The sequence below is a fragment of the Copadichromis virginalis genome, linkage group LG8 (genome assembly GCF_057382275.1).
Source record: "Copadichromis virginalis isolate Kocher_CV1m ecotype Utaka linkage group LG8, C_Virginalis_male_GT1.1, whole genome shotgun sequence".
In the NCBI taxonomy this organism is placed as follows: domain Eukaryota; kingdom Metazoa; phylum Chordata; class Actinopteri; order Cichliformes; family Cichlidae; genus Copadichromis; species Copadichromis virginalis.
This window is the reverse complement of record NC_140625.1, coordinates 28,170,976-28,183,502: the sequence shown is the minus strand read 5'-3', so window position 1 is coordinate 28,183,502 and position 12,527 is coordinate 28,170,976. Positions and strand designations below refer to the sequence as shown.

At 41.3% G+C, this 12,527-nt stretch overlaps 1 protein-coding gene across 1 annotated transcript in view; it reads right to left on the bottom strand.

The window, feature by feature from the left end:
- LOC146703634 (transmembrane protein 150A-like) overlaps nt 1-11,899 on the bottom strand; it is a 34,270-nt gene extending 22,371 nt beyond the window's left edge. Inside the window, exons 1-3 of the mRNA XM_085466929.1 lie at nt 11,215-11,899; nt 8,566-8,691; nt 2,132-2,179 (exon numbers count right to left, since the gene is read on the bottom strand). Of these exons, the coding sequence (XP_085323055.1) occupies nt 2,132-2,179; nt 8,566-8,630 (113 nt within the window). The 5' untranslated portion in view covers nt 8,631-8,691; nt 11,215-11,899. The remainder of the gene's footprint in view (nt 1-2,131; nt 2,180-8,565; nt 8,692-11,214) is intronic.
- Between the last annotated feature and the right edge of the window lie 628 nt (nt 11,900-12,527).

The following is a 12,527-nucleotide window of genomic DNA, read 5'->3' as shown; positions in this document are numbered from 1 at the left end:
CATCTCCTTTTTTAGGATTATGCTTCAGACTTGGGACAGCATGGTCACTGGTGTTGGGGTTCGAATGCACCACCTAGCCGGGACCTTTCTGCATGGATGCGTGAGTTCGCTACAGGTTCCAGCTTCCACCCACAGTCCAGAGACATGCAGTTAGTGCGGTTAGCTGAATGTGATTGGTCATCTGTCTCTGTGTGTTGGTTCAGCAATACAATGGCAACCTGTACACTGTGTCCCCCACCTATCCGAGATGGGCTTGATCAGGTGACTCCGGAGTATTGCTGTTATGGGCCCACACTGCTGGGGGATTTCCCATGATGCCACGCACTTCTTCTCCACTCTCATCTTTTTAGTCTCCATGTGTTTCCATTCCACTACTTTATGTCATTATGTTTATTGACTGACGTTTGCTGTTTGTGGCCTGAATCTGCAGGAGGTTTGTTCCTGTTAAAAGTGAGTTCTTCTTCTCCACTGTCGCCAAGTACTGCTTACATGGGATCATCGAAATGTAGGTTGTCTAACTCCCAGTAAAAAAGGTTGAGTAAAAATGTGATCTTAGTGTTTCACACGAGATCAATGTCAATTCAGGGAAACTGAAGTGACCAAACGTGTTGAAAACTCTGTTAATGGTTGAGCATCAGCTGCGACACGTTTGGCATGATAGCGCTCTTACTGTACGCAAATGACGGTAGAAAATTAACCCAAAATGTTTTCAGGTGAAAGGTCTTTTATGTAACACAGTTAATGTTCAGCTGCATACTTTGTTTTTATTTTGATTTCTATTCTCCATTTGTATGCAAGTGACTCAAACCGATGTCTCATTTAACTCAAATGCAAAATAGCAAACTACATTCCTGCATTACAAATGTTAAAAACTGGGTTTGTAACATTTTATCTATAAATATATACCTGTATTTACTAAAATACCTGTATATGCATGTAGACAGGGCCTAAATCGACATATATGTGCAGATACAGCACTATGGAGATATGTGGTCCCAATATCCCAGTGGCCATATGTTGAGAAGCAGGGTACACCCTAGACTGGTCAGAGTGTAACACTTAGAGACAGACGACCATTCACACCTATGTGCAATTTAAAATCACCAGTTAACCTAACCCCACTCTATGTCTTTGGACTGTGGGAGGAAGCCAGAGTACTCGTGGAGAACAAGCAAACCCCGAACACAGCTTGAGAGAAAGTCTGTTTTATGTGTTTTTATTTGTTAAGGACACGCTCCTGTTTACAGGTAAACACACAGAGTGACTCTTTAACCCTCATTATTTGATTTGGCTGATTTTGTTTTTTAAAAACACTCAGAGAACTTATCAACTTCTAATCTGATATGATGAAAATGTTATCCAACACTCGCTGCTTCACTCATTCAGCAAATAAGGAAAATCACTGTTATCATCCCTGGAGTTTTAGTTTGTAAATATAACTCCAAGATTCACTCTATTTATCTCTGAAGCTGCATTTTCACTCAAGGAGCCCTGATATTTCCCACTGTGATCTATATTAAAGGCCACTGAAGAAGAGAAATCTCAACTTCTGGTTTAAGTGGTGATGCTTTGCAAGTGGACTCATTAGTTAACATGTTTTTGTACATACGTCACAATGTTTTTAGCATCTTTAAGCTTTCTTCCTGTTGAAAGGATTTTTTTCTTTCCCACTGTGCCCAAGTGCTTGTTATTGTAGGGTCTTTACCTTGCAAAATAAAGCACCTTGAAATGACTGTTATGATTTGTGATTTGATTTGGCGCTTTTTAAATGAAAGTGAACTGAATTGTCTGGTTTAACCAAGCAGAGCTGAACAGTTGAATGCAGTCTTGAGAAATTGTGCAACGATCCTGCTTAAGGTCTGAAGCACTTTGTGTAGTGTAGACATCTCTGACTCTTTTTTTTTTAATCTAATCCACAGTCAAAAATCTATCTCTGTGAAAGTGACCTCTGGTCACTGCACTGGAAACAATTTGGAAAAAGTTTCCTCGTCTCTTTGGGAACATTCCTGATGCGGAGATGCAGCTTGTGTCTCTTTGGTGCTTTGAAGCAACATTAAACTGCTGACCAATACTATGGTCTTTAAAATGAACCCGATATGTGTGTTTGTTTGTGTGTGTGTGAGTGCTGTACCAGTTGTTCACAGGGCAGACGTGCTGGTTGTAGAGGGCCATCGCGTATCTGTGAAGACAAAGAAGAAGAAAATCTTTGGTCAAAGATCTGAACAGACGGTTAAAGAGGCAGACAGAAAATGATGAAGATTCAATCATGCTGTCAGGATACGGTCTGGAGATAACACTGGCTCTGCTCTCAAAACACGTCCAAAGCTCTGCCTCACTCGCTGTACTGCAGCATTTGAAAGTATTGTCACATCCAACCACACGAACGTCTCCAGGCTCTAATAATGTTTTCCACTAACAAAACACACATGAATCACCACACGGTTGTTTTCAGAGACGGAGACAGCTCCTCTTCATCACACATGTGCGTCGAGCCGGACGGCTGCATATTAACATGTACTGTTACACCACAGGGATGTTTAAAAAAATGTCAGTTACACAAAACAACCTCCACACACACACACGCAGAGCCTAACAGCCAAACAGAGATCATTCATCACACACATAAATGCACAGTAGTACATTTTAGAAGCACATGTTCTCTTACTCCACCAATTTGGTGCAGACTCCTATCTCTCAAACTCAATGCTGGATTTCCATAAAATTCTGAACAGACAGTAATTTCCTCCAGAGGATAAATGCTTCTGGTTTCGGTGATCCTCCGACTTTCTGTCTGGCTGTACCAGGAGATCTTACACACAAAGGTTTGGCAACTATCAAATAGAGATTTTGCACAAACTATCCAGATAGTTTTTGGGGTTTTTTTAATGCAAAACCCTCTGAGAAGTCCTTGAAAACAATTTGAAAGTGCTGTTTCTTTCCAAATATAACTGGCAGTTGACCAAAACTCTAAAAGATGACGCCAACACAGAAGTACCAAAAACTGCAGTTCCTCTAATGGCCACTTGAGGCTGACTCCCCTGTTAAAATGCTCAACTTTACAGCATTAAAAAGTATTAAAATCTTTGATTCCTTCTTCTATTTTTGGCCTCTTCTTTTTTCAGTCACCTTCATAAAACAGCTGTACAGAGTTGACCCTTTGAAGCCATCATTTCTACTTTTAGTCCTCTAATCTGAGTCGCTGAAGTGGAGTCCTCTATCAGATTTGTGCTGTTGGTGCATTTTTCTAGGAATTAACTTCTAAATAATATATTCTGCTTTGTGCTGCAGACCTCCCAGGAAGTCTGTCTGTGTCAATTATTTTACCACAATCTCTCAAACCTGATGACAATCCAGCTCCTTGTGAAGTAGACTGCAACAGAAATCCCTTCAGTCTTACTCTTCAACTCTTTTCTACTTAGGTTTAAGATCAAAAGCCTGCAAAATGCTTGACATTTCTACCATGATACTTAAGCACAAACTCATGAATCTGCTAATGAAGTTGCATTACAACTGCCAGTTACAACAAGTCTACGCATGTGTTACTGTAACCTGGCTAACCTGATTCAGAAGGTGTCCACTCTCCTCTGTAAAGACATACATGGATTAAGTCACATGTGCTTCTTGTTCAAAGTGTGTGGCATAAAAACTCTACAAATACTCATTTTTACCACATTCAGACAAATTAAAACAGGTTGTTACCAAAATAAATAACCAGTGGACATAAAATCTCCCATATTCCACACCATAATGTTGTTGGTGCACTATCACTCAGGTTGAAATATGTCACAAATGGCCCATTAGCCTCTTTCAAAACAACCGTGAGGACATATTGCACCATAGATCAGATACACAGGACTCAAAAAAGCAAGATGCCAACAGACATGTGACCGCTGGAGCGTCTTTATTGATCGCTGATAACGAGGGAATTCTCGGGTCAGAAGAATTGATTTGCCCTTTACAAAGTTGATGTGGAGTGAGTGGCCTGACAGAGGCCGTCCACTCTCATCCACTTCCCTCCCTCCCACGACTCATCTTTTTTAGTCCTGCTGCATGTACTTGAAAACTGCATGCCGTGTAAACTAAAGTGAAGATCACGGTGTGAATGAGCCGTTAAACTAGAGACTCAGATACACCGCCTCTCTCATCCCATCAAATACTTCAGTGTTCTCAAAGCTGTCAGCGCCGCCAAATCACACAGAAGGTGACCTTTGGATTCAGTGCTGTGATGCATCGAGTTCAGGCAACAACATGATGGATTCTTACTGCCAACACGTGAAATACGAACACTTGTAAAGCACTCTTTGTTTGACCGATGTGTTTCAGTCTTTGGCAGGGACCCTGGTGAATGGCTATCACCCGAAACATGCAAGTCTACCAGTAAAGTTTCTCTACATACAAGTGTTGCTGGAGCGTCAATCTTTTTGGTCTTCCCCATGCACCCTGGAAATAGGTAAAGTTTTACCAGCAATCAAACCAAATTGAAAACTGTGTTTTCTGTGTAAACCTAATCAAAGATTCTTTTCAGTGCAGCATCGGTCACTGCATGAAGTGTAACGTCATCAAACCTCCTATAAGCACTGATCCTCGTGCTCTGGCACGCTTGACTCGCTGCAGTCTTCTCCTGAATGGGAAAAGAAAATCACAGCTGTGGCACTGAAATAGAAGTTGAAACAGGAAATGGCATACTTCCAGTAACTTTCTGTTGGCACTGCCAAAGCACCTTTCACAGGATTCATACTGCTGTGTTAAATCTACCCCGAAGATCCCTGCAAATCCCTTTGAAACCTGAAAGCATAATCTACCCCATAACCTGATGTGCGCCTCCCTGTAACCACATGTCACATCAACACAGTCTGCAGCCACGTCCACACTAATACGTTTTCATTTGAAAACGCATCTTTTTCTTTCCGTTTTGGCCTCCCGTCCACACTGAGACGGCATTTTTGTTCAAGGAAAACAGAGCTTTTTGAAAACGCTCTCCAAAGCAGATACATTTGAAAACGCCGTTTTCGTGTCACAGTGTGGACCGTGTAAACGGAGCCTTTTGGAGCTGTGACCAATTAAACTAAGATAGCAGAGGGCATTATATAGCAGCTGTTTTGTTTTCTCTCTATTTTGACAGCCCTATTAAAGATTAATATCAGTCTGCACATGCTCCAGAGAGCTCCAGAGAGCTTTTCTTCAAATCCCTCGCTTTTGCAACTTTGTACTTTTGTGTTACTCGCAGCAACAACTCCGCCTCATTGTTAGTCCATTTAAAAAACTTGGTGCTTTTCCTCGACCTTTTGCCGCGACGTTTCAAAGAGCGGGTGTTGTGCCAAAAAGTGATCGTCTGCCAAAATCTGATTTCCGGTATTTGCCAAAAACTGATTGCTGGTATTTAAACTGCTAGTAACTTGTTGGGCTATAATATGTGAAACATATGTCAAATGCATCCCTCATGGATGACATAAAGTCATATTGAGCCACAAACAGATATAAACCTAGTGGGAGTGACCCCCCACAGAGGGACAAAAGGACACTCTTTCGAGGATGCCAATGTTCACATTTTGGACAGAGAGGACAGATGGTTTGAAAGAGGAGTGAAAGAAGCCATCTATGTCCACTGTGAGCGACCATCTTTGAACAGAGGCGGGGGTTTACGACACCAACTCTCTGCCATCTATAATCCAGTTTTGAGTTTCCTCCCCAGACGCCTTAACGCCCACTCACATCCTGGGCCAGCTGACCTCAGGAATTCGCATGATAAGGTGGGGCCAGGTTTCACAATGAACACACCCGAAACTCTGGCTGATTGGGACCCACGCCCAGTTTCCCACCTTGGCTCAGGCGATTAGAGGATCATCAGGGGGTCCTTTTGTCCCTCTGTGGGGGGAAACTCCCACTAGGTTTATATCTGGGACTCTCCACCATTTGACCTTAGAACTGAAGAAGCTTCTCGGATGAGAGGTGAAACGTCTTCAAGCAACTTAAAGAAGTCCAGACGCTTTTCTTTGCAAGCTCCTTTGACTACGATGACCTGGATGACTGAGAACCTTCACAGACATAAACGGCAGACAGAAATGAGGCAGGTTGAATCTTCTTGCGTTTCACGGATGAGCGTTTTCGGCCGTTTCAATGTGGACGCACAACTCTGTGAAAATGACTGAAAATGATATTGTGGAGCGGAGCGTTTTTAGACAAAAATGCCGTTTTCAAATTTATCCGGATGAGTGTAGACGTAGCCTGCGACTATTGTGATTGGCCAGTTCAACAATCATCGCCTCTACATCAGGACTCACACGTGTCAGTAAATTCATGGAGGGAGATTACCAAAACTAGATATGAGGAAAAGTACAAAGAAGTGAAAAAACTTGACGGACATTTTTGCCAAAAAAACAAAAAGTGAAACTGACCACAAACTGACCCATGAGGGAAAAAACTCACAAGATACTTAACACACAATGCATCAGCCCAAGCGTGAATGCTGGCAACGGCCACGTGCATGGAGTCACTGCAGAGGTCAAAATATGAGCATAAACCACCACCCTGCCCACCTCCTAATAAACGTGCAGCATGCGACAGTCCAGCTCTAGCTGATGTTTTGGGAGAGCAAGTTGCTCAGTTGTGACCTATTACTGATTTTAATACAAAGAACGAGTTAAAGAAAAAAACAAAAATATTTCATTTTGGAAAAAGCAAAAAAAGAAAAGTCATTTCTCCCTTCAGATGTGACACATTTCAGCTTGATATAAATAATTTACTTCGCTTTGGTTAAAGTGTAAAACTCAAACTCCTCATGTTTTCCTGCAAAAAGCCTCACACGGCTGCCCAGAGCTGTTGAGTTTTTAGGTCATGACAAAAGCTGACAAAGCATTCAAAGGCAGAAACAGACAGGTGTCGACGTGCCTGAAAAAACAGCAGGAGGAGGAGGATTACAGATTCAAGCTTTAGAGGCCCGGCGTGAAGAACTCTCGCACTCATTTAACAAAGGACACTGTGAATCCTCTCACACTTTGAGAGGAAAAGAAATCAGCTGTTTCCCAGCATCCTAGTCTATAGAAAGTGCAAGAAGGCGTTATCCAGAGGTCATCCAGCCTGGGAGCACAGATGTTGGATAGCTTTTTTCCTCAAGAGATCATTATCAGGAGCAATAACTCATCTGTGCCACTCTTGATAGACTTACACAATCCTACACTGACTTTTATACATTAATTATTATTGACTGACCTTTTCATGCACAGAAATGAGCCTCCAACTAACCATTACATTTCATTAAAAGGTTACACCAAGAATCCAGTATTAGAAAAGTATTCTGGTCTCTTCAGGGACTCGTGTGTGGTGATCAAAGGAAACAGTTCCTTTTTTTATGCTTTTATTTGCTTTTTTGCTGGGAGCTCTGTTACTTGATGAGGTTTTATCAGTTTTATCCTGGTTTAAGTATCAAAACAGGACATTGCAAATCAAAATCCTGACTTTAAGTAATTTGATTACATGTACATTTTCCCTAAACAATTCTCCATAAAGTACAGTGAAAAAATGTTAAATTCAATGGACTCTGGTCAGTGATGATTTAAGATAAATGCAAAATTTGTTTTTAGTGGGGGACTTTTCGCAGTTTTGTTTAAAGAGAAATGAAATCTTAGATTTGATTTTTTTAAAAACGATTAACTTTCATCACCTTCGAGAAAGTTAAAATGTATATTTAGTGCTAAAAATATGGATAAAATTCTAGAGTTTGACTGACACAACTGAAGCACAGACTTATTGGATGGTTTGTGACAATTAACCGCACAAAAAACACAAAATTTAGTGGCTGCATGTCGACATCCACCTATCGCCCAGCAGCCGTACCCTTAACAATGTCAAACTTTAAGCCTTAAAGCATTTAAATGGGTGAGCTATGAAGAAATATCCAAGCATGTTACAAGTGTCATTAGCAGGACAGAACAAACAGTTTTTCAGAGCAGTCTGCAAACATGCTGGTCATTTTAACATGAGAGCCTATTGGGATAGGCTCATCTTTGATGGCTGCCTCTAGTGGCTATCAGAGGAACTGCAGTTAACCACAAACAGAGGTTCTTGGGTCTCTTTTCAGGAGTTCTTACATGCCTGCAGGAACAAGCATGAACTCCAGCCGGGGAGGATTTTTAAAACATCTTCGATCTTCGCCTGCAAAGTCCTGAAATGAAGACTAAGCGTTTTTCTGGCTTCCAAAAAAGGAAAACATTTCACATGCATGAACTTTGCACCGTCAGTCGACATCATGGTGACCGCAGCAGGGATAACAGATAACATGTGTGACCACACTCGTGTGCAGACAGCTTGACTCGTGAGTTGTCTTTTAGAGGAAGAAAGATCACCTTCATCACTACACACTTATTGATTCCAAGGCTCGTATTTAAAGAGGAAGCAGCTGAATGTATTTACCCTAACGAGTCCTAATCTTATCCAAAAGAAGTAAATGTTTACGTGAGTGTTTCAAGAGCTGAACTTTAAATACATATTTAAACTTTGAGTGTACAAACAGACACGGGAACCTCCTGCAGATGCTGCTGCGCGGCTTGTTTACTCGGAGGTACTCACACCACCCATATTCCTGTGATGATGAAGACAGGCAGGCTGACGGGAAGGATCATCCAAGGCGACATGACGGACGCCAGGCGATCTCCGCCGCAAACGACACCAACGGACACGGGCTTCGTTACAGACCTGAAGGAGCGCAGACATAATCAGTCAGGGAAAACAAACGTACAAATATTACAATCACAAATCCTGAAATCAGGATTCCTGATTGGTAATTAGCTCTTTAATCCATCTATAAAACTCCCGCCTGTTCCAGCTCCTATACTGAACTTTCCTCTATGCTTCCCTATACCACACCACTTTTTTGTCTTCCAATATTTTTGGTCCTTTTTTCCACATTTACCGAAACCTGCACTGCTTTATATTCAGTTTCAATCAAATAAAACCTTTAGAGCTCTTTGCCATATTACGTGCATTTTTTTACATGATGATTTATTGTCTTTCATTTAGATTTTTACTCACTGGGTTCGTTTCTTTCTTGGTATGTGTGTAGTAGATTGCATTTTGTGTTGCCATACTGCACTTTAATTTCTCAAGCGATTCTTGTTTTACTAAAGCTGCTGCGTTTATTGTTTGCTGTAAGATTGGAGTTTCGCAGTTTTTAGAGTATATCTTATGTTAAAAGTGAGGGTTTGTAGCTTTTCCCTACTTTATGTTTCATATGCTGAACGTCTTTTGCATTTTGGAGTGTCGGTTGAACAAAACAAGACATCTGTGAGAGATGTGCAGTCCCCTTGCAGTGATGTAAGGGGGAGAATATTACAGCTTGAACAACGTGTTTTGTGTCTGTCGTGCAGGTCCGATGTAGCGGCCTGCAGCAGAGATGACGAGCTGTCAAACTTGTACCTTCATCACTTTCTCCACAAATACATCAGTGCTTTCCCACACAGAGCGAAACAAACAGTAACCTGTGAAAACGACGGGCCAATGCTCAGACCTGCAGTCCTGCTTCTGTCTGTATGGCTATTTTCCTAAATAAACATATAAAACTATAGAGCAGCTCTCAGTCCACACACCAAACTGAAACCTTTTTATACAGGACACTGATTTATGTTTTGGCCGAGGTATCACAGTTTCTGTCCTTGGACATGTTATCGTCCTGTCACAGATTAAGCACAGTAAGTTTGAACTTTACAGAGTTCAGTGAATTACTGCCAGTCATTCATAAAAAATATGCACATTTAGGGCTCAGCACATAACTTGAGTATTACTATTTTTGTGACTTGTTACACAAACAATTCCTATAAAGTTGGGACACTGTTAAAAGAAAATCCCATAGAGCCATATTTTATTCACAACAGAACAAAGAAAACACATAAAATGTTGAAAAATGTTAGCTTAATTTGAGTTTGATGGCAGCAACATTTGGGACATCTAACAGAGCATAATGTCACCGACTGATTCCAAGAATCTGGAGGAATCTCTGTGCGCAGGGGACAAGGCTAAAAATCAATAGTGGCTGGCCGTGATCTTCAGCTCTCAGGCGGCACTGCGTCATAACCAGACCTGATTCTGTCATGGAAATCACTGGATGGGTTCAGGAACACTTCCAGAAATCTCTGTCTGTGAACTCAGCTCACTGTGCCGTACACAAACGCAGGTTAAAGCTCGATCGTGCGTAGAAGAGCAAACATGTTCGAGCAACATCACCAAAGCTAATTTAAAACAACCTGAGGAAAAGTGTGAAGATGTTCTGTGATCACACAAATCAAAATCCTCCAGACCAAAGAGGAGAAGGACCCTCAGCTCTGAGTATATTCAGGTTTCAAACCAGAACGGGACAACATTCCTCTCCCACGAGCCCAGCAGCTGCTCCAGATGTTTATGAGCTGTTGTTAAAGGAAGAGAGGATGCTGCACAGTGATAAACATGTTGCTGGCATCACTTTCAGGTTCACCTTATTGTTTTATGAGATTTACAAATCATCGCTTCTTTTAATTTCACACTTAACAGAGTCCAAAAAGTAACTTTTACACTTCATCCTCAGTTATAACAGGTGTCGGCTTATTTCCACCTGTTTTAAGGGGGAAAATACAGATTTTCACATGCAAAGTATGCAATTATCTTATTAAATCCTACATTAAACATGAAATATTCTATATTCAATCTGCCTGTAAACGTTCAGCTTTACCGTTTTTGAACTCGTTTATCTGACGTGATAAATGTAAAATTTAATGTATGATAACTAGACTTGAAAACACAAGCTGAGTCAGATTTTGACATTTTGAAATTCATTTTTGGGTTTTTTCTTCTTTTTTATTTTAGGCGTGTTTTGTTAAAAATCACACAGAAACTGCAACACGTGCGTTATTTTTTAACACAGCCTTTCTAAGACTGTAATAAGGAATGCTTCAAATAAGTAGCCTGCATGTTGTGTTATATTAAAGTAAAATGTCTGGGAAACATCATAAAATTATAAAATAGTTGAGGTTACAGGTAATCACGTGCAATAAAAACTGACTAACATTAAGTCTTAAGTTATTATAAAATCTTTAATTATTGCCACAGTTTAGTCTGTAATTTCAGATTATTCGTGTTCCTGCTGTGCGTCTATTTGACCTCATTAACCCCTCTGAGCTTGATCAGCTGGCCTTCATGCTTTAGATGCATGACAACCTGAGATGCACAGCTTCAGTCCTCGGATCCTACCTCTGCCGCTCAGCGGGGGCTCCTCAGTCTCCGCGTCTCCTCCCAGCTCCTCCAAACTCGGGGAAAAGTTGCTGAAAAGTGAGGCCGAGCTGGTGTTTCTGATGTTTCATCGTCCAAACGTGGCTGCAGGTGTATCACTTCATCGGGATCGGGAGAGGAGACGGATGAGGTGGCGTCGGTACGATCCTGCTCCCGAGGCAGCCCGCTGAGCTGTGGTGGGAGGTGAAGAAAGCAGCTGGAGTCGGTGACTGGTAGCTCCTCCCACCCACGCGGGTGGAGGCGAAGGTTATTCTAACCCGACAGTCATCGCTGCTTTAAAGCTCGCACTGCTTCTGGGAAATCTCTGCCACATTTTTCATGTTTTCTGAGTCTAAAACACGGGTGTGGGTGGGCAAACGGGACTTCTGCGTGTTCCAGGAAACTAATTTCACTAATTGATTGCAGTCAGACAAGTTGCACATCCGGGCTGCTGAGCCCGGAGTTTAGTCAGGATTCTGCCAAGTTTGTTCCAGATGTTTCACTGGGAAAACCTGAATGTATGAGAAAAAGTTACTGTCAGGTTGAATGAGCTTTAAGAAGTTCCACCTCTCTAAACCTCTTATTGAAATGAGCATTTGAGAGCTAAAGACTTGAAAAATTATCCATAGAAATCCGAAAAAGTCAAATAAAATGACGTCTCACAACTTTCTTCTGCCATTACAACCACTATAATATATTTCATAACAAGAAAACAGGGGAAAAATCATAGTTTAATTCCACGTTTTACTAAATTGAGTTCAAAACTAATACTTGTATCTGCAGAAATTTAGACCTTGTGTTACAACTTTGATCTAACCATGGATGTCAAACTCATTTTACACGGTAGACCACAAACAGCCCACTTTGATTCTGAGTGGGGCGCCACTGAAACTCCCCTTTCTGTCAGTGTAAAGAAATAAATTAGTGTATCTATAACAGCAATCCCTGAGATTAAAAGTGTAATTTCAACAGCATGTCGTGATTTTTCTATAAATAAAATTAGTCAAAATACAGAAAAAGCGCTGGTGAGCTCACTGGCCCGACTGTCCTGTACGAATATAAAACATAAAGTTCTGGTTAATTCACAGAGATTTATTTTTCTATAAAAATAGACATTTTTATAGGAGAAAGTAAAAAAAAATAGGAACTTTTCTACCAGTCAGTTGTTTATATGTTACTTAACTATTTTGGTGTATGAACGGCAGTGGGGGAGGTCTGAGAGCAGGAAAGGAGGAGGTCGAGTGGAGGTGGGTTGCAAAGTGGCTCGCTGACGCACAGCAACTGTGAGAAGGTTA